At 33.2% G+C, this 23,534-nt stretch overlaps 4 protein-coding genes across 5 annotated transcripts in view; 1 reads left to right on the plus strand and 3 right to left on the minus strand.

Moving 5' to 3' along the window:
* LOC114325602 (heat shock protein 70 A1-like) overlaps positions 1 to 23,534 on the minus strand; it is a 517,012-nt gene that overhangs the window by 424,704 nt on the left and 68,774 nt on the right. The window lies entirely within an intron of this gene.
* Positions 1 to 23,534, minus strand: part of LOC114325597 (mediator of RNA polymerase II transcription subunit 24) — a 135,317-nt gene that overhangs the window by 58,368 nt on the left and 53,415 nt on the right. The window contains exon 9 of one of the 2 annotated variants that reach the window (XM_050662660.1): positions 23,169 to 23,462. The exons of the other annotated variant lie outside the window; for it this stretch is intronic. The gene's annotated coding sequence lies outside the window, so the exon portion shown is untranslated. Of the gene's footprint in view, positions 1 to 23,168; positions 23,463 to 23,534 lie in introns of those variants that run through there. 2 annotated transcript variants of the gene reach the window in all.
* LOC114325607 (heat shock protein 70 A1-like) lies at positions 1,076 to 3,274 on the minus strand. The gene has a single exon (XM_050662664.1). The coding sequence runs from the start codon at positions 3,153 to 3,155 to the stop codon at positions 1,209 to 1,211; it is 1,947 nt and encodes a 648-aa protein (XP_050518621.1). The 5' UTR covers positions 3,156 to 3,274; the 3' UTR covers positions 1,076 to 1,208.
* LOC114325605 (heat shock protein 68-like) lies at positions 13,191 to 15,402 on the plus strand. The gene has a single exon (XM_028273709.2). It carries the CDS (start codon positions 13,330 to 13,332, stop codon positions 15,271 to 15,273), a length of 1,944 nt encoding a protein of 647 aa, XP_028129510.2. The 5' UTR covers positions 13,191 to 13,329; the 3' UTR covers positions 15,274 to 15,402.

Below are 23,534 nucleotides of genomic sequence, written 5' to 3' on the forward strand. Positions count from 1 at the left end.
ACTTGATCCGTCCATCGAGTAGGTGAGCGACCTCTACTTCTGCGCCCTTCAACGTTTCCCGAAATTATAAGTCTCTCAAGATTATTATCACTTCTTCTTGCAATATGACCGAAAAATTTTAAGACGGTGGAGAGGCAAATAGAGGAAAGTCGAGTCTGAATATTAAGCTGTTCCGTCCATGAGATCCGAAGCATTCTTCTCCAGCACCACATTTCAAAGGCGTCAATCCTTTTTCTGTCGTCCGATTTCATTGTCCATGTTTCGGATCCGTAATTAAATATGGGAAAAATTAAGGCACGTACTAATCTTGTTTTGGTGTTCTTCGACAAGGAGCGATCTTTCCAGATTTTCGATAATCGACTCATAGCGCTTTTGGCCAAGCCTATTCTCCTACGTATTTCTGTTTCACAAGATCCTGTATTACTGATGTAGGATCCTAGATAATTAAACTCGTTAGCCACTTCAAACTGGTCTAAAGGCTCCTGTTGTCTGAAGTGAATTTGAATAATCTACTATCATAATTTTTGTTTATTGATCTTGAGACCACATCTATTGCTTTCGGCTTCCACTAGCTGCAGCAGGCTGGACATTTCTTCTTCGGATGCAGTTATTAATGTTGTATCATCTGCATATCTTGAGATTTGAGATCTTCTTTCCTGCGATAGAAATACCGCCACTCCATTTGTCAAGTGCTTTTCTCATTATAGATTCCCCATAGAAATTAAAAAGACTTGGCCGTCTACTATAATGTATAATAAATACTCCTGGATAAGAACAGAACTCCTGTTCTTATCCAGAAATTCTGTTGATTATTATTTCACTATGGTTGTTTTTTAATTTGAGTTTTTTTACTCTTTTCGGATCTTAATTTTCTTTGAAGTATCTTCAAGTTTTTATTTGCTTGTATCGTTTGTTGGATTTTTCGTTATTATATTTTCTCATTTCTTTCTGTACTTCTTTTGATCCAGCTTCCTTATTTCTTCTTGTGTTTGTAATCTCTTTTATATCTTCACAGATACAAACGTTTCATTCTCTATATTTTATTATCTATGTTTATAGTAGGTAAAACCAGAAATTTTATAAATAACGTTTTATTTATGTAATATACAAAATAAATAATTTATTTACAAAACAATACTATTTACAAACGTAAACAATAATCAGTCTTTTATATACAATATCGACAATGACATTAAAAATGAGAAATTTTAATCAACTTCTTCTATTGTAGGTCCGGTTTGGTTTCCTCCAAATCCACCATATTCTTGTCCACAGCTACCTGGCAATCCACCATTAGGCTGCTGATTGTTATTTTGACTTCCTTGGTACAATTTGGTCATGATAGGACTGCATACTCTTGTCAATTCTTTCTGTTTCTCTTCGTATTCTTCTTTGTCAGCTAAAGTGTTGCTATCTAGCCATTTTAGACAGCTTTCGCATTCTCTCTCGATTGCTGACTTGTCTTCAGATGATAATTTGTCTCCGCAGTCCTGTACAGATTGTTTTAGTTGGAAGACGTAGCCTTCAAGTTGGTTTCTTGCTGCTATTTTCTGTTTCTGTCGTTCGTCTTCTTCCTTATATTTTTCGGCTTCTGATAACATTCGGTCAATTTCTTGTTGTGACAGCCGCCCTTTGTCATTCTTTATGGTGATGTTACGGGTATTTCCAGAACTTGTATCTTTGGCGGAAACGTTGAGTATACCATTGGCATCCAGGTCGAAAGTAACTTCAATCTTTGGAACTCCACGAGGCGCAGGAGGAATGCCAGTAAGATCAAATGTTCCCAGACAATTGTTATCTTTTGTCATTGCTCTTTCACCTTCAAATACTTGAACGGTAACACCTGATTGGTTGTCAGCATATGTTGTAAATGACTGGGTCTGTTTGCATGGAATTCTTGAATTTCTTGAAATTATGTTATTCATAACTCCTCCTGCAGTTTCTATACCCAATGATAGTGGAGCTACATCAACCAGTAGGACATCTTGGATCTTCGAATCAGTTTCTCCACTTAATACTGCGGCTTGGACAGCTGCTCCATATGCTACAGCTTCGTCTGGGTTGATGGAAAGATTCAATTGTTTGCCACTGAAGTAATTTTGAAGAAGTTGTTGGATTTTGGGAATGCGTGTAGAACCACCAACCAGAACAATGTCGTGGATTTGTCCTTTGTCTAATTTGGCATCATTCAGTGCTTTCTCAACAGGTTGTAGTGTTCCTCTGAAGAGATCTGAACACAATTCTTCAAATCTGGCTCTGCTGATTTTAGTATAGAAGTCGATACCTTCAAAAAGAGCGTCTATTTCTATAGTGGCTTCGGAACTGGATGATAAGGTACGCTTGGCTCTTTCTGCAGCTGTTCTTAGTCGTCGAAGAGCTCTTGGATTATTTTTCAGATCTTTCTTGAATTTTCTTTTGAATTCATCAGCAAAATGATTGACTAACCTGTTATCGAAGTCTTCACCACCAAGATGAGTGTCACCAGCTGTGGATCTTACTTCAAACAATGAGCCCTCATCGATTGTCAAAATGGAAACATCAAAGGTACCTCCACCCAAGTCGAATATTAGAACATTCTTTTCACCCTTCAGATTTTTGTCAAGACCATAAGCCAAGGCTGCAGCTGTTGGTTCATTAATGATTCTCAAAACGTTGAGACCGGCTATGGCACCAGCATCTTTAGTGGCTTGTCTTTGGGAATCGTTAAAATAGGCTGGAACTGTAATAACTGCATCTCTAACACTGGTTCCCAAATAAGCTTCTGCAGTTTCTTTCATTTTGATAAGAACCATCGAACTGATTTCTTCTGGACTAAATATTTTTCGTTCACCTTTACAGTCAACTTGAATCTTTGGCTTGCTACAGTCGTTGACAACTTTAAATGGCCAGTGTTGGATGTCTTGCTGGATTTTTGGATCATCAAACTTTCTACCAATGAGACGTTTGGCATCAAAAACTGTGTTGCTGGGATTCATCGCCACCTGATTCTTCGCAGCATCTCCCAAGAGACGCTCTGTATCTGTGAAAGCAACATAGCTGGGTGTTGTTCTGTTGCCTTGGTCGTTGGCGATGATTTCAACTTTTCCATGTTGCCAGACACCCACGCAGGAATACGTGGTGCCTAAATCGATACCAATTGCTGGAACTTTAACCATTTTCTTGATGTAATTTCACACAATAATACTTTAACTTCACAAAACTTTCAAAAACTTCGTCAAATATTTTGCTTGACTACTTTGATATCACTTATTTACTCGTCGTTGTATTTGAATAATCTGAAATGCCGCCGAAAAGATTCGCTTTTATATAAACGGTAAAATCGACCCGAATCATCTCGAATGTTCATCGAACATTCTCGTCCTATCGCTGGAAACAGCCAATGGGAAAAGCTGCACGGTGACTCAGATGTGTAGAATGAACTGGAACGGGCGGAAATCAATTGCACGCGAGTCTTAAAAGATTAACAATAGACAGAAAAATTTAAGTTTTGAAAAATAAATATTTGAAGGCTAATTTATAAACGCTTTAGATAAGGAAAATTGATAATTAGTCTGATAGTTTAATAAACACTTATTATACTAAACGTAATGTTTTTTCTCACTTTGTTCTACCCCAAGTTCATTATAAAAATTATATTTTACATTTTCTGGGTATACCAAAACGAAGTATTTCGTATATTATGTTGTAAAATTCTTTTCACTTCCAATGTAATAACTTTTGGGTGGGTTAGCAGCTTTTGGAAGATTCTCTGCCCGTTGTTATTTAGAAGATTTATTTATGTCTATAGAGGTTTTATAGAAGACCATAAAGGTAATTTGTTTTATCGCCAACCGTCATTCTATACCGTCATCGCCATACTCATGTGCGACAGTAAAGTAACACTTTATTGTACTCAGGAGCGTCATTTGAAATTTTGTTTGGGGGGGGGGGCAAGCACTATATACCCAATACATTATATATGATGTTATGATGAATATTGATGTATTTTCTGTAAATTTCAGTCATTTTTTAGTGCCAGGGACGCCCAAATGACGCCCCTGATTGTACTGAAAGAAGAATTTTACTTTACTTGCCGCGATTAATCGGAATTGAATGTAAGTGGTCGATGGCAGTAATCGATTATTTATTTGAGTTAACTTACAATTTATTTACTTAAATTATTAAAAATATTGTACAAAATGTACGACATTGTTAATTAAATTGATGTCGAAAAGTGAAATTCTATATATTTTGTAATTATATTCATATAAAATAAATCAACACTTTACCGATTTAGAATTATTCAATATTGATTACTATCGATTAAAAATCGAAAGCGTTCATTATGCAGAAGTCACCTGTCGTCACTGTCATAAAATTTTTATTACGTCTAAAATTTAAAAAATTCCTAAATTGTAAATTGTAAAGACCGCTTTACAGCTTGCAAGAAAACTTGCTGCAATTTCTTGCATGCAAGACTTTCATGCAAGTCTATTGCATGGTCTTTTACAGCTTGCAACCCGGCTTGCATGCAAATTGAAAGTTTTACCCTTAACCTAACTTATAAACTTTTGTTTTTTTAAATTACTTTATTGCTGTTTATTTAACTTGGTAAATTTCGAAATGCCAAGACTATCAGAAATAACCAAATATAAAAGGAAAAAGGCGGCAGCAGCAACTTTAAGTATTATTATTGCTGCAGCCAGCCTTTTAGTCACTAATTTAGAACGCCGAGATCGGAGCTTAGTTGAACAAGAAGAGGGGTAATAATGTATCTCCAACAGAAGAATTTATCCAAGTAGATGATGAAAATGACTCTAATTTTCTAGGAATGAATGTACATTTTAATAAACCCTTGGGAAAAATTGAACAATTACAAAGAAATCTATATTTCGAAATACTATTTCTGCGAAACACAAATTATTTATTATCCTAAGGTACTTAGCTAGAGGAGAGAGAGCTTCCGTAGCTTAATATACAATTTACAATAATTATAGAATCTCAGAAAGTGCCATTTCATTATTCATTCATTTCCATCGTTGATATATTTCACAAACAGAAAACAGCTGATCGGCATGTATTCGTGAATCCGTGTCGTCAATGACATTTGATATTGTGGAAAAATCAAATTCCCCTAGACTTGCATGAAAACTTGCATGAAAAAATGGCACCAAACCGATTATTGCGCAATTGCAAGAAGTTGTATGCAATAATCAACTGACGACATACTGCGCATGCCTTTAGGCAACTTTCTTGCATCTTGCAGGTAGGATTACAAGCTGTAAAGCGCCCTTAAGTAAGTATTAAAACCAATATCAAATTGCTGGCGATAAAATTGTGTATGCATGACGTCAGTAAAGACTCTTTGTCGAACTCGTCTGTTATTCGCCTCGCTTGTTAGGCTCGCTAGGCTCGCTGTGCTCATAATAGACTCGTTCGATAATGAGTAACTTTACTGACTTGGTACATAAATAACTATTATCTTTCTCTTCTTTGTTTTTATTTAATAGTTTTCTGTCAATATATCTACTGTTTATAAAATTAATTTTTATTCAGTACTTCTTCATATTGTCTGAGCAACTTACTCTTCTTCTGTAGTCAATTTTCATTTATTCTGCTTAGGTATAATATGTAGTTGCTATTTTGTTGTGTAGTTTTTTGTTTCCTTATAATCGACTATACTCCGTTTGAAAATTATTGATAGCACAGTTTGTATGACACGGTTGCTAATCACCAACGAAATGTCATAAACCAGTGACAAAGAATTTTAAAAACATTTGAAATTGTCTTGTCTCAAAAGTTGTAGTACTGTTAGCCCAGCCGGATACCAAAGAAACATGAAACGTAAATTACGTTTCATGGAAATAAAACAGTGCTAAACAAATAAACGTCCGCCCATTTATGAAACTCTCCGAAAATAAAAATGTCTCATGAGCATGAATCACACTCGTTTCATTGGTAGGCGGACTTTGAGATTTGTTTAGCAGTGTTTTAGGTTCATGAAACATGTTTTTGGTTTCATGTTTCATGTTTTTCGTTTCATGCTTCTTTGGTGTGCGGCTGGGCTTAATAAAAAATGTCGGTATCTACATAATGATACTGATTTGTCCTATCCGCATCTGTAGAATGGATTTTTCGTTTATTTCAGTGACAAACTAACAACCAGAAAGGATATTCTCCGCAAAATTTATTTTGTTGCGTGTAGTGGATATCTGAGACCAATATATCCGTCACTAACCTCTAGCTCTACGTCTCTACTTGATAAAAAACTTGGATAGAGAAGTCGGCGGAATACAACAAACCATTGGCACTGACATTCGTGGACTACGAGAAAGCGTTCGATACCATAAACCAGCAGAAAATGTTAAAAGCATTGACAGAATGCCGAATAGACCATCGCTACACTAACGTGATAAAATATATCTACCACAATGCAACGGCTAGCGTAAGATTCTCTGATCAATAAACTAATAAATTCTGTATGCAGCCAGGAGTACGGCAAGGAGACACCATCTCACCAAAGCTGTTCACAACCCTTTTAGAACACACTTTTAAGAAGGCAGATCCGAACGAATATGGTAACAATATAAATGGAGAGAAGCTCAGTCATTTGAGATTCGCAGATGACATCGTCCTTATAGCCAATCGTATGGATGATGCAATAATAATGTTGAACAAGTTATATCACGCTTCCTTAGAGGTCAGACTAAAGATTAATATCAACAAGACGCAAATAATGACTAATCTGGTGCTAAATCGTAATATTGTTGTTGATGGAATGGATATTGAGCAGACTGCATCTTATAAGTAATTGGGACATGAAATTCGGTTGGGAAGAGATAACCAGACGTGCGAGCTCCCAGGTCGCATAGAACTAGCCTGGGCAGCGTTTGGTAAACTGAGCTATGTACATATTTAAATCGGACTTACCCATATGCCTGAAAAGGAAAAATTTGACCAGTGTGATTGCCTGTACTCACTTATGGAGCGGAAACATTAACACTCACAAAAAAAGTAATGAACAAGATTCGCATAACTCAGAGGGCTATGGAGCGCCAGATGTTGGATGTCTCCCTGAGGGACCGAATCCCAAACGAAGAAATACATCGTAGAACTATAACAACGGACGCCGTCGAAAGAATCGCGTCGCTCAAGTGGAATTGGGCAGGACACGTCGCCAGATGTCAGACAACCGATGGACAAAACGTAGTGTCGAGTGGAGGCCACGAGAAGAAGCACTACGGAGCAGAGGACGACCACCAACCAGATGGGCTGACGATCTGAAGCGTATTGTCAGCAACTGGATGCAATCTGCACAAAACAGAGAAAGATGGAAGGAGCTGAGGGAGACCTATGTCCAGCAGTGGACGAGTACGGGTTGATGATGATGATGAACCTCTACGTCTACCCTTTTATTTGTATCGCTTCTGCTAATATCAGAAGATAAGTTGCTACAAAATTGGAACGAAAGAAATAAATTGAAGTCTCTTGACTTTATGATCTTGACTCTGTCTCCTCCTCACAAGGAGGACGGAAATCAAGAAAAAGTTGTACTACAAAATGCACTAGAACGGGCTCGTCTGCCCTGTGTGGCGAAGTCTTAACTGTCTAGAACTCAGAGAGTCCGTTTTTGGATGAAAAAGATTTATTGCGATCAAATTACACGTAAACAAAAGTCATTATACAGGGCGTCCAGAAACTCTCCTGACAAAAGAAGACCGGAGATTACTCACCTAATTTTAAGACAACCCAATTCACCTAGTTCGACAATGCTTCCTAAGGCCTAGAACTCTTTCAAGATTGCGCCTTGTGATTGGTTTTTTAAATGCCTCCAGGATGCTTCTATTTAGAAAAATGAAAACTGGTACGCTATACGCTTATTTATCTTCCAGAAATAAATCGATTACATCAACTGCAAAATTCTAGTAGAGGTCATAGGCGTCCGTTTTGGGTAGGTCAACGGTTATTTTATCGCATAACTTTTTTATCTTTAAATTTTAAACATTTTTGACACTAGATTATTACATTGTGAACAATTTTAGTACTAAAAGGTACTCTTGCTAAGTCAATGGGATACTCCATTTTCTAGAAAAATCGATTTGAAATTTTTTCATTTTTTGGATTTGAGAAAATTAAAAAAAACGTATTTCACCGACTTTAATTAAAAGCAAGAGTATGTTTTTACAATTTAATAATCTATTGTTAAAAATTTTGAAAAGTTAAAGACAAAAAAATTATGCGATAAAATAACCGTTATCCTACCCAAAGCGGACGCTTCTGACCGTTACAAGAAATTCGCAATTGATTTAATCGGTTCATCTCTGGAAGATAAATAAGCGTACCAGTTTTCGTTTTTCTAAGTAGAAGCGTTCTGAAGATATTAAAAAACTAATTACAAGGAGCCGCCGTCTTCAAAGAGTTCTAGCCAGTGACGTACTGAGCATGGTTCCGCAGATACCGCGGAACCAGGGCCCGGGCCCCACAGGGGCCCGCTCTAACCCAATGTTTGCTTCTATTTTCTCTAATTTGATGGGGACATTTTGAACTACACAAGTATACGCACTATAAAATGTAACTGCTTACTAAATTTTTATTTTGTGTAGGTACTTATAATAATAAAAACCAAGAATACCTATTTATCAAAAAATTTGAAAACAAAATTTATTATGAAACATATAGAACACCTTTGTAAAGGTTCTGTACTATTTTTACCTGCTTATACCGAAGCAATGGGTGGCAATGGTTTCAACACTTGTTTAACCGTCTGTACCTGCTAACCCAGACACTTACGCCCGGTTTCATAATCAACTTAAGAGGATCGGTACGTTTTTTCGGCTGCAATGCTATTCAAATGGGGATTCATTTTTTTCGAATCCTGAGAAAACTAATAAGTATTTTTAAAAAATTTAAACGCAGAATGAAAGATTACGTTATTAGCGAGGGCCGAAAGTCCCTGAGAACTTCTATAATGTTTATTTTAATAAGTTACAGGGGTGAAAAACTAAGAGAAAATTTAGTGTTATTTTTATTTCAAATATCTCATTCAAAATAAACTTTTTATTTATTCTAAGGGACTTTCGGCCCTCGGTAATAATTTAGTCTTTCATTCTGCGTTTAGATTTTTCAAAAACATTTATTGGTTTTTTCAGGATTCGAAAAAAATGAACACAATGTCCGTGGTAATATTTTCCAAATCTATCTTTGTCATACAACGCACAGTCGAATAGAATATTGTCAGTCAGACACTGACAATCAGTGACAATTTTAAATAATTATTTGACATGAATCGGGAATATTTTAGTTGTTGATTAAATAATATTTGATAAATAATTGATTTAAGAGATGAACTTTATAAAAAGTTATTTATTGTGTATTATTTATGGAAGATAGAAGCAGAGAATACATCAAGATATATTCTGTTATCCACGTATTTTGTTGTTAAAGATGTTCAAAATTGTAAGCGTTCCATAGTAAAAATATATTATTAAAAAATCACTTTAACACTTTTCCTCTTTTCTCGATTAAGTATTAGTTTTCGTTGTAGGTACATATAAATTATTACAATCACTGAATACATAGCTAGTGAAAAAATTATCAAATTTATTAACTGAATTAATAATTTGCAATTATACAAAAAATAACAGTTATCCAAGAACATTCAAAAGCCATCTCTTTAAGCTAGTTATGACATTGTCAAGTAGAATGACATTCTAGTAATATGTACATATCCACACCAGTGTGAATTTTACTACACGTAATTTGCCATGTAAAGACAGAAAACGTAGGGATAGCCGTAAAATATTTGCGAATTATGTACCCATAGCCTTAAAGTGAACATTAACTAAATTAGTTGACATTCTACCCATATGAATTGCATTGATAAAGGTACCAACTTAAAATTTAAAGTCCGCTTTAACTGATTATGAAACCGAGCGTTATTATATTTATATTGGCACGATTTATGAATAAGTTGTAAACTTTTGTAAAAGTTCGGAAATTGAGATAATGCAAGTTTAGTATAGGTAATATAATACATATTTATTTTACTATCAAGGTATTCAACATCCAAAGTGGTTTACCGTATACCGTCGGTCTTGTTCTGTAACATTAACTTTACCTTAGATGTTTAATTTTACTTCTAAGTTCCAACCTTAATACTACTTTTGTGTAAAATAATTGATACAGTGCCCATTGACTTGGTGTAGCGCAAAAAAGAATACTCTTGCCTACGCATGGTGCTAAGTCGATAGACACTATGCTTTGTTTTTAAACCAGGAGAAGTAAATTTAAAAAGACAGATTCACCCAAGAAGGTCACTAGAAAAATCACCACATCTTTCGTTTTGGTTGATCATGTCGGCTTTCGACGATAATCCATATTATAATACCAATATTTATTTAAACTTTACTCTGATTATTGATATAATTTTATTAGATGTACCTATAATAATATTTTTAGACGTTTGCTTCCGACCAGATATTATCAATAGTAATTGCACAAGAGCTCTAAAATTATCGAATTTTTCCCGAGTGACACTTTGACAGTTTTAATTTCACGACCCGAAGGGGAGAGAAATTATGTCAAAGTGTCACGAGGGCAAAAATTCATAATAATTTTAGAGATCGAGTGCAATTTGCTGCGATTATTTCATGAATAAAACTGTTCAAAACCAAAATTTTATTGTACTTTATTTATGTAAGTACAAATTAGTACAATTAAACACACAGTTGTTAAAAATATTTGACGGTTGAAAGTCATCACTTTTATAATTTTTAAAACATTAATTGTCATTAATGTCATTTAATGTAGTTTTTCGTAGCAACGAAGGGCATCTGACGTACTATACTTGACGACGGGATATTATCAAAAATTATCAGTTTAATTCTTATTTCTGTAGCTTTCTATTGGTCAGAATCTCCTATGAATGAAATAATCATTTATATAGTATTCCACATTTTTTTTGTGTTTGCACCAGCTTCATGAACTTTATTTTGCTATAAGTCTTTTTTGGTTTTTTTTTAATAAACTATTAAGCTTATTTCTATAGTTTTTATAATCAACATTAAGAGCGTAGGCGCAAATATTTACGGATATCTCTACTTTTTCTTTCTTTACACAGCAGATTACGTGTAGTAAAATTCTCACTGGTATGGAGATGTAAACATTGATTGACAATGGCATTGTCATGATTAACTTAGAGATGGCTTTTGAATGTTCTTGGATAACCGTTACTTGTATAACCGCTTAAATTATTAATTCAGTTAATTAATATGACTATTTTTCACTAACTATGTATTCAGTGATTACAATAATTTATATACTATACAATAAAAACTAATAGGTAATCGAGATAAGAGTAAAACTGATTTTTTAATAATATATTGTTACTATGGAACGCTTAGATACATTTTGGTGTATTCTCTACTTGACTCTTCCATAAATAATAAACAATAAATAACTGTTTAATAATGTCACATCTTAAATAAATGATTTATCAAATACATCATCAATATTATTTAATAAATAACTTAAAATATTCCTGAAGCCGTGTCAGTGTCAAATATTTAGTACCTCATCTTGTTTGTCAGTGTCTTGTCACCACATTCTGTTCAACTGAGTGCGTTGTATGACAAAGATAGCGAATGTTCGATTTGGAAAATATCACCACAGGCATGGTGTCCATTTTTTTCGAATCCTGAACAAACTAGTTAATATTTTTGAAAAATTTAACGCACAATGAAAGATTACGTTATTACCGAGAGCCGAAAGTCCCTTAAAATAAATCAAAATTTTCTTTTGAATGAGACATTTGAAATTAAAAATCACACTACATTTTCTCTTTTTTTCTCACCCCTGTAACTTATTAAAATAAACATTAAAGAAGTTTTCAGGGACTTGTGACTGTGTAAAAGTATATTTGAAATTCCCTAAATAAGGGTTACATTAAATCACAGAACGTTTCCGGATTAAGGAATCCATCATCAGTGTTACTAAAAACAAAAAAATAGCATGCCTGAGCCACCAAAATGTTTTGGGTGAAAACGCTTTAAATGTTTACAGTTGTTGTCTTATACTACATATTAATAAAAATACTCAATGATGTTGCAAATATACCTGGATATTACTCAGGACAACACAGGACTCTTCCCACGTGGTTGGAATTTGAGGATTAAAACCTCATATATTGAAATTCAGTGGCAAACTTAGTTGGCCAATTAATTGTTTTAAATTAGTTTGAGTTTTATAAATACCTACATTATGATTTATATTTAATGCTTATTAAAAACTTTTGATATACAATGTGTGTTTTTATTGGGCGGGGGGCCCGCATTCCAACCGGAACCAGGGCCCGCAGATCTATCAGTACGCTACTGGCTCTAGCTCACTTAGAAAGCATTTTCAGACTAGGTGAATTGGGTTAAATTGTCTTAAAATTATCTGAGGAATATCCGGTCTTCATAATATGAAGGAGGGCGATTTCCATCGCACCTTGCTAAGCTGGGCATTATACAGTCCTCGGCCTGTAGTTGTGATCAGAACTCTTACGGAGATCTAAATCATATATTTTTCGGTTGCAAAAAACATTTAAAAAAATCCAATGATTTAATTCGTACACTTATTGATATGAAATATTTTCTTCCATTAAATCTCACACACATTTTGTTAGCTGCCAATAAAAACACCTTGGAACTTTTAGTAAATTTTATTAAAGAAAATAAAATACAAATTTAAAACGGCATAACCCACATCTCTGTAGTTATACTATAAGAAAATTCCTTTTACAACTTTCTGTGGCAAATGGACTTGATTCCATGCCATTATCTTTCCACACACACACACATAATATGAAGGAGATATATTATGTCAGGAGAGTTACTGGATACCCTGTAGAATTAGAGTATTATGATGTCTATTATTTTATTGAATTAAATAAGTATTTTTTTAGCTAATAGTGAATTGGTGTGTTTTTCCATTCCTATATTGTTATTCTGGTATATAATATATTCGTTTATAATTTGTTTTTGTTTATTTAACATTTTCCTCAATAAAATTCTTGTTTACATTTTAACAAACTTCTTAGTGCAGTTTGTACGCTCCCCTTCGAGAATCTCATTGGTTTTATCAATGGAATTTTCGAGATAATTCCCCACCGATCGGGAACGTTCGGGTCGATTTTACGGTTTATATAAAAGCGAATCGTTCCGGCGTCATTTCAGATTATTCAAATATAACGACAACGACAAGTAAACAAGTGATATCAAAAATCAAAGTAGTCAAGCGAATTATTTGACAAAGTTTTTGAACGTTTTGTGAAGTAAAAGTATTATTGTGTGAAATTACATCAAGAAAATGGTTAAAGTTCCAGCAATTGGTATCGATTTGGGCACCACGTATTCCTGCGTGGGTGTCTGGCAGCATGGAAAAGTTGAAATCATCGCCAACGACCAAGGCAACAGAACAACACCCAGCTATGTTGCTTTCACAGATACAGAGCGTCTCTTGGGAGATGCTGCGAAGAATCAGGTGGCGATGAATCCCAGCAACACAGTTTTTGATGCCAAACGTCTCATTGGTAGAAAGTTTGATGATCCAAAAATCCAGCAAGACATCCAACACTGGTCATTTAAAGTAATTAACCACTGTGGCAAGCCAAAGATTCAAGTTGACTGTAAAGGTGAACAAAAAGTATTTTCTCCAGAAGAAATCAGTTCCATGGTTCTTACGAAAATGAAAGAAACTGCAGAAGCGTATCTGGGAACCACTGTTAAAGATGCCGTTATCACAGTTCCAGCCTATTTTAACGATTCACAAAGACAAGCCACTAAAGATGCAGGTGCCATTGCTGGTCTCAACGTTTTGAGAATCATTAATGAACCAACAGCAGCAGCCTTAGCTTATGGTCTTGACAAAAATCTGAAAGGTGAAAAGAACGTACTCATTTTCGACTTGGGTGGAGGTACCTTTGATGTTTCCATTTTGACAATTGATGAGGGCTCATTGTTTGAAGTAAGATCCACAGCTGGTGACACTCATCTTGGTGGTGAAGACTTTGATAACAGGTTAGTCAATCATTTTGCTGATGAATTCAAGAGAAAATACAAGAAAGATCTGAAAAATAATCCAAGAGCCCTTCGACGATTAAGAACAGCTGCAGAAAGAGCCAAGCGTACTTTATCATCCAGTTCCGAAGCCACTATAGAAATAGACGCTCTTTTCGAAGGTATCGACTTCTACACTAAAATTAGCAGAGCGAGATTTGAAGAATTATGTTCAGATCTCTTCAGAGGAACACTACAACCTGTTGAGAAAGCTCTGAATGATGCCAAGTTAGACAAAGGACAAATCCACGACATTGTCCTGGTTGGTGGTTCTACACGTATTCCCAAAATCCAACAACTTCTGCAAAATTACTTCAGTGGCAAACCATTGAATCTTTCCATCAACCCAGACGAAGCCGTAGCATATGGAGCAGCTGTCCAAGCCGCAGTATTAAGTGGAGAAACTGATTCGAAGATCCAAGATGTCTTACTAGTAGATGTAGCTCCATTATCATTAGGCATTGAAACTGCAGGAGGAATTATGAGCAACATAATTTCAAGGAATTCAAGAATTCCATGCAAACAGACTCAGACGTTTACAACATATGCTGACAACCAACCAGCTGTTACTATTCAAGTATTTGAAGGTGAAAGAGCAATGACAAAAGATAACAATCGTCTGGGAACCTTTGATTTAACTGGCATTCCTCCTGCGCCTCGTGGAGTTCCAAAAATTGAAGTTACTTTCAATCTGGATGCCAATGGTATACTCAATGTTGCTGCCAAAGATACAAGTTCAGGTAATACCCGCAACATCACCATAAGGAATGATAAAGGGCGACTGTCACAACAAGAAATTGACAGAATGTTATCAGAAGCCGAAAAATATAAGGAAGAAGACGAACGACAGAAAGAGAAAATAGCAGCAAGAAACCAACTTGAAGGGTATGTCTTCCAACTGAAACAAGCTGTACAGGACTGCGGAGACAAATTATCATCTGAAGACAAGTCAGCAATCGAGAGAGAATGCGAAAGCTGTCTAAAATGGTTAGATAGCAACACTTTAGCTGACAAAGCAGAATACGAAGACAAACAAAAAGAATTAACAAGTGTATGCAGTCCTATCATGACCAAATTGTACCAAGGAAGTCAAAATAACAATCAGCCTAGTGGTGGAATGCCAGGTGGTTGTGGACAACAATACGGAGGTTTTGCTGGAAGACAAAATGGTCCCACAGTAGAAGAAGTTGATTAATATTTAGAATTGTTCTTCATATTCTTTGTAAAAAAGACTGATTAATTGTTTATATTTGTAAATAGAGTTAATTTGTAAATAAATGATTTATTTTGTATATTACAAAAATAAAATTTGTTTATTTTAAAATTTATGTGTTTTATTTGACATAATAATTAAAGAAGTGGAAGAAGGAGGTATGTGACATTTTCTAAAATTTGAAGTTTTATAGTGAATAAAGGTGATATGCGACTTCTCTTTGAAACTTCGCTGTATCTCTAAGAAGCTTAAAACAGTTATATTGCTTTTTAGGGCATTGTAAGCTTTTAGATATACAGTGTAGGTATCATGTGATAGAGAAGTCACATATCATCTTTATTTACTAGTAACCTCAAAATTTTAGAAAATGTGACATACCTCCTTCTTCCACTTAGGTCTTCCAATTGGTTCTTCTCAAGGTAGCATGTTTTGATTTCTATGGCCTGATTGTATGATAATTTTTCTCTTGTTGCCACATGTTAGCATGTGATTTAATTAGATTTTCCTCTAGTACCATCACTTCTGATGAAGCATTGTTCGCTTCTCCATTTCTAGAATACCTCCTAGACCCGTAGGATAATCTATGTTGACTGGCCAGATCATAGGCTATTATTGATTATGTTTAAAATAAGAGAGCTAAAAGAAACTACAACGTTAATGAGATTTAATTATCTCATATGGTCAATGGACCGCTAAATTTGAAAAACCCGCGGAGTGCTACCATTTAAATGGGTGCATTTTTGAGAAAGGCGTGTTTTAGTCCCTAGGCACAGGTTACATTAGGGTGAGTTCTATGCACTTTTAGTACAAACACGTCTACAGGAAAATTGTTCCAGGTTAAATTTACTATTAATATTATTTATTACTATTAATATGTTAATTTGCTAAGTCAAAGATTTTTACAAAAATATACTCAAAAGAATAACAAGAAAAAAACGAAAAAGAAAGCAATTTTGTTTTTTGCCCCATAACTTTTTTCCAAGGGGATATGCGTATAGGCATTGCTTTAGTGAAAAATAACTTCTATCCTTCCTCGTTAAAATGAGGTGTGGTAGAGGTCTCTAGGATTTACAGTTTCCAAAATAGGATTTTTCAAATTTCGCCGCTTACAGCATTTTTGGGCCATTTTCCCCATTATTTCGCAAACATTGTTCTGTAACTTTTTTCTACGCATTTCTAGGTATATGCAATGGTACACTTAGTAGAAAGACAAGTCAATTACCTTTAAAATGGTCTATTGTATAAGATTGTACGACTATTTTTAAGCAAGCTATGCTTTTTCAAGATTTTATACTTTTATGATTTTTGATATTTTTTATGATTATTTTTAGAATTTTTCATTATGCCTTTTTTTCTTGTACATTCAGGTATATACATTGTAAAATAAAAAAAAGCATATATTCTCTACTTTAAAATGATGTATTGCAAAAAATTCTAGGACTATTTTTAAACAAGATATCCGTAGGATATCCAAGGGTATCCGTAATTTGAGAAAAATTTTTCATTTTTTTCAATTAGAATAATATAATGGCATGTTATAACATAATTTTTAATTCCAAATAACTTTTCTTAATAACACTTTTCGATATTTTGAAATATAAAGCTACACTCTTGAGCGAAATTCATATTTTTTAACATACCTCGTACACTATTGACAAAATTTTATATCTGGTAATTGCATCTTAGGTTTTAGACTATGCAGAGCATTTTATAAATAATAACTTTTTTTCATAAAGTTAATAATAAAAACGTTTTCCATAATATGGTTCCAGCTTAGTGGGACCTATTGCATATATGTATGTAACATTTTGAAAAAGCATATCTTGTTTAAAAATAGTCCTAGAATTTTTTTAGAATTAACAATTTTAACATAAATAAAATCAGATTTCTTTTTATTGCACAATGTATATACCTAAATATACAATAAAAAAAGTTATAATGAGAAATTTAAAAATAATCGTAAAATATATCAAAAATCATTAAAGGTATACAACTTTGAAAAACCATATCTTGTTTAAAAATATTGACACACCCTTTTGCGATAGACCATTTTAAAGATAATTGATTTTTCTTTCTATTAAATGTAACATTGCATATACCTAAAGCTGCGTAGAAAAATGTTACAGAACAATGTTTGCGAATTAACAAGGAAAATGTCCCAAAATCGCTATGAGTGGTGAACTTTGAAAAATCATAATTTGGAATTTATAAATAATAGGAACTTATACCAAACGTCACATTAAAGAAAAAAGATGGAAGTTTTTTTTCTGTGAAGCATTGCCTATACCTATACCCCCATTGAAAAAAGTTTTGGGACAAAAAACAAAATTTAACCTGGAACAATTTTCCTGTATACCTACATGTTTGCACCAAATGTGCATAGCACTCACCCTAATTCGCCCCGTGCCTAGGGAGTAATTCACCCTTTTCTCAAAAACGCACCCCTTTTAAATGGTAGCACTCCACGGTTTTTTCATACTGAGAGGTCCATTGACTATATGAAATAATAAAACCCCGTTAACGTTGTAGTTCCTTTCTAAAATACATAATCAATAGTCTATCAAGCCAGTGCCAAGTTTTAATTTTCCATATACTTATTCATCTATTATTAGTTTGTTAAAAATTTTACAGTTTTATCATTCCTTTTGTTTCTTCGATGACTATTTCTCTTTTTTCTCTATTTGTAATTTTTTATGTGTCAAACCGTATGTTGCAACTTTATTGCATTTTCGAGCCTTCCCAGTCACAATCTTCTCTTGTTGAACATTCTTAGTTTCCCCTTTAGTTTCTGTAATATAATGTTGTTAAATGTTTTGTATCATTAAGGCCGCGTCCCACCATCAAATAATTTGAGCAACTGAAAGTGACAGTTAGTGACGTCACATCCTGAGTGTTCATATTGTGGATAATATTGAAAAATTTTAATTTTAAATAAGGTACAAACAAGTTAGACAACTCAATACAAAAAATTTGAGCAAACTAGACTGATAGTGAGAGTGAGAGCACAGATTTTTGGAATTTCAAAAAAACTGCAATTGTGACGTCACTTTGACGTACTTCCTCAAGTACGTCAAGTTTGCTCAAACTGTTTGATCAAATTATTTGATGGTGAGACGCGGCCTTTAGTTAGTTTTTGACACTGCTCTTTGTTCCTGGCACTTCTATATCGTGGGCAAGTAAGTTCATAATATGAGCTGAACAGCCATAAGTTATTATATGTATCTATGCTGCTTAATTCCTCAAACAGATCCTTCTCATTTTAAGAAATATGATTTAAACAATGTTTTTTTCTACGTTTTATTTGTTTAAAACACGTAATATAAAAACGAAAAATAAAACATGTTTAAAACAAAAAAAAAACCGTTTAAAACAAAAAAAAAACGTTTGTTTTGTATAAAATAAAAAACATGTTTTTTTTCAACCCTGAGTTTATTTATCGTCTTGATTGTGACTTTTGACTGGTGTTTTTTGTGCTGTTGTTGAACTTCTTCTTCTCATATCCTTTTGCCCTCTAAGGCGTCAGATTGAGATTCCGGTTCTTTCTTTACAATGCATTTCTATTTTTGGTAATCTTCTTTAATATTTTTCCCTTATTATTCCTTCCTATTCCTTCGGTCTGATTTATCCATTTCTTTCTGGGTCTTCTCCTCATTTTTCTACTTCTCGATTCTTATAATATTCGTCTTGTAATTCTTTCTGGTTTCATTCACATCGTGGGTATAATAGTGTCTTATCTGTATACAGTGTGTCCCTGTAATAAGTTGTATCCATATGGAAAACTATTTTATTATTAATTTTACGAAAAAAAGTATTCTTCATAACAAGCTCTGCATGGTCCAAAACCTAAGATTTAACCATCAAATATCAATTTTTTTTAATATTATACGAGTAATGTCAAAAAGTTTGAATTTCACTCAAGAGTAAAGTAGCTTTATTTTTCACAATATTGAAAATTGCTATTACGAAAAGTTGTTTGGAATTAAAAACTATATTCTAGTATGCAATTACATCCTTCTAATTGAAAAATTTTTTTTGAAGTTATACTTCTTTACGGGCGTAATGACGGTGAAATTTTATATGGGAAAACCTAGCGACCGGGCGCATGTGCATTATAACTTTGTTCTGATTGGATGTTCAAATGACATGACAAAAATTATCCAATATGGCAGCTGTGGCACAGCTGTGGGACTGTGCATGGTTTGGTTATAATGTATGCTTGTTGCGTTTTAAAATTTGTAGGAAGACAACAAACAAAACGTTAGTTAATGGTTATACTGCCTTTTTAAATAGTTTTCATATTATATTTTTGGACTTATTTACATAGAAGAGATGATTGTTGCATGCCAATGTGAAAGCTCATCAAACTGTGCCTAGTATGAGTGCCGCAGATCTCGCTTATTCAAAGCTAAAGAATCTTTTACTGGTAAGTGTTTTATAAATAGTTGATCAAATTTTGTTATGATATTTGAACATAGCCACTTTGCACGACGCAAGTGATTGCGAAATTTATTAGTCGTTATACGGGCTCCGATACCTACCTTGAACCTACCAAAATACATAAGTAGTATGTAATACTTTTATTTACATAATTTGATTACCATCAAAATTTCTATCAATATTCACCTAATATATTGTCTTCTTACTCTATGTTTTGTTGTATTTTTCCAATTCTAAATCATTTCAATTCAAAATCAAAATAATTTGATTTACATAAGTTAAAAATGTCAAAAGGTTAATCTGTTTAGTTAGACGATCTTCGCACATAATGAGAAGCTGTCTCTGTGGCGAAGTTTTAATGCGGGTGAATCCCAATACAACGCAAATACCAGCCGCGTGGTAAGTTGGTTCGAATCCCAATAAAAACTTTTATTTTTTTATTTTTTTTTTATACATTTTATGATTGTAAGTATATTTATTATATAATTTTATTTTCAGAAAATACGTATTTAGTTAAAAATTTTTCCGACAATTAATGTTCAGAAATCATTTGTGACATTTTTAATGTGTTTTTTGGCACTGTTTTAATAAAAATGTTTGAGAAGTAGTAAGTATAAATTAATTTAATATTTAAATAAAATATAAATAAAAAGTATATTAATTTCGTTTATAATCATATAATCATATAATAGAAGTATAACTTCTTACGTGCGTACAAAGTACACACACATTCTTTTTTTGGCACTGTTTTAATAAAAATGTTTGAGAAGTAGTAAGTATAAATTAATTTAATATTTAAATAAAATATAAATAAAAAGTATATTAATTTCGTTTATAATCATATAATAGAAGTATAACTTCTTACGTGCGTACAAAGTACACACACATTCTTTTTTTTGAAATATTATGGACAACTAACATTATTTTCAGTTATTTTATTTTCTGATAACTCTTGTATTATTAATTTTACGAAAAAAAGTGATTCTTAATAAAAACTTGTGCATAGTCTAAAACCTAAAATACAACCATCTTATGTCAAATTTTATCCATTTTATACTAGAGGTATGTCAAAAATATGAATTTCGCTCAAGAGTAAAATACGTTTATTTTTCACAATATCGAAAATTGTTATGAAAAGTTATTTAGAATTAAAAACTATGTTTCATTAAGTAATTACATCCTTTTAATTGAAATATTCTGAACTATAAAAGTACTTTACTTATCTTTTTTGACATACCTCGTATAAAATTGATAAAATTTATGATATAAGATGGTTGTATTTTAGGTTTTAGAACATCCAGAATTTTTATTAAGAATTACTTTTTTTCGTAAAATTAATAATAAAAGAGTTATCAAAAATTGAAATAACTGAAAATAATGTTAGTTATCCATAATTTTTCAAATTTTTTTTTCAATTACAAGGATGTAATTGCATATTAGAATATAGTTTTTAATTCCAAACAACTTTTCGTAATAGCAATTTTCAATATTGTGAAATATGCAGCTACTTTACTCTTGAGTGAAATTCAAACTTTTGACATACCTCGTATAACATTCATAAAATTTGATATATGATGGTTGAATCTTGGGTTTTGGACCATGCAAAACTTTTTATAAAGAATAACTTTTTTTCGTAAAATGAATAATAAAAAAGTTTTCCATATGGATACAACTTACAGGGACATACTGTATAGTTTTTCTCCTTTCTCATATGTCTTTTCAATGGTTGAATTATTCATATATTTATGGTACTGATTCTTTCCATCTTTTTAGCATTTATCTATCTATTTTCATTTTGCACCTACTACGTACTCAACCTTATAAACACATTCTAGTAAAATAGGTTGCCTATATTTGGTTGACACCTTAGGTAGTATTTTTTACAAAGTAGGATTTCATCTGGTTTCAAATCTGCTTATTTTCAGGCAATCTTCTTCTTCCTCTTATATATTAATGTATTTCCAGGAAATGTTTTATGGTACTGGTTACTCTATTATCAGGTACTTTAGTGTGGTATAACTAGACCCAAACCCACACATCCAAAGTGAAAGTTATCCTCCAACACCAAATTGTTCCATATGGTCCACATAATGTTCAGAAAAAAGTCATACCATTTTGAGCGTCGGTTTTGGGGGGGAGAGGGGGAAGTAATCGGTAAATTCGTAGTTTTTTACGTTTTTCGTCAATATTTCTAAAACTATGCGGTTTAGCATGAACAACCTTCTATACAAAAATGTTCTACATTAAATTTGAAATAAAAAAGGTCCTATGCATAATCCTTCTAAAATGAACGGTTCCAAAGTTACGGAGGTAGTATAGTATAATTGGTCCAAAAAAAGGCCTAACTCAAACATCCAAAGTAAAAGTTTTCCTCCAACACCATGTTCTATATGGTCCACATATTGTTCAGTAAAAAGTCACACCATTTTGAGCGTCCGGTTTGTGGGAAGAAGTCGGTAAATTAGTAGTTTTTTTACGTTTTTCCTCAATATTTCTAAAACTATGTTTTTTCGTACACAATGTTCTGCACAAAAATGTTCTACATAAAATTTAAAACAGAAAAGGTCCTATACATAATTGTTATAAAATCAACGGTTCCAGAGTTACGGAGGGTGAAAAGTGGAGGTTTTCGATAGTTTTTATATTTTTTGGGCAATTTATAATATTATTACTGATGAAAGAAATCTTTAACAGGATTGTGATTTGTAAATAAAATTTGCTATTTCAGTGGCCTATGGTATGTTAGTGATACGCCCTTAAAGAAACGTCAACCTCACCATACAAAATCATCATCAATTGCCAAAAAAATATAAAAAGTATCGAAAATCTCCAATTTTCACCCTCCGTAACTCTGGAACCGTTGATTTTATAACAATTATGTATAGAACCTTTTTTGGTTTACATTTTATGTAGATCATTTTTGTATAGAACATTTTTTACGCTAAAGCATAGTTTTAGAAATATTGACGAAAAACTTTAAAAAACAACTAATTTACCGACCTCTCCCCCATTTCCCCCCAAACCGGATACTTAAAATGGTGTAACTTTTTACTGAACAATATGTGAACCATATAGAACAATTTGGTGTTGGAGGAAAACTTTTACTTTGGATGTCTGGGTTAGGCTTTTTGGACCAATTATTATACTATACTAATACCTCCGTAATCCGTAACTTTGGAAGGATTATGCATGGGGCCTTTTTTATTTCAAATTTAATGCGGAACATTTTTGTATAGAAGGTTGTTCATGCTAAACCACATAGTTTTAGAAATATTGACGAAAAACGTAAAAAACTACGAATTTACCGATTTCTTTTCCCTCTGCCCCCAAACCCGACGCTCAAAATGGTGTGACTTTTTTCTGAACATTATGTGGACCATATAGAACAATTTGGTGTGGAAGGATAACTTTCACTTTGGATGTCTGGGTTATGCCATCTTTTGGATCAATTTTATCATATAACTTCTTCCATTTTGTTATCATAGGGCTTTTCATCGATTGTCATTTGTTTTGAGCTTCTGTCATATGTTGTATAGTCTGTGTATAATATTAATATGCACGGATTATACGACATATGACAGAAGCTCGAAACAATTGACTGTGAATGAAAAGTCCTATTTGTCATGATCTAATGTTAATTTGATTTTCCTTGTGTGATTTTTCGGTTTTTTTTTTCATAGGTGCTGTATTTGATCTATCTGTTTATCTTTCTGTCGTTTCTAGGTTGTTCCAGTCTAAAAACATGACAACAATATATTTACTTCCTCTATTATTCATTCTACAGTCTTCTTAGTCAAGTGGTTGCA

The sequence above is a fragment of the Diabrotica virgifera genome, chromosome 9, assembly GCF_917563875.1.
Source record: "Diabrotica virgifera virgifera chromosome 9, PGI_DIABVI_V3a".
Taxonomy (NCBI): Eukaryota; Metazoa; Arthropoda; class Insecta; order Coleoptera; family Chrysomelidae; genus Diabrotica; species Diabrotica virgifera.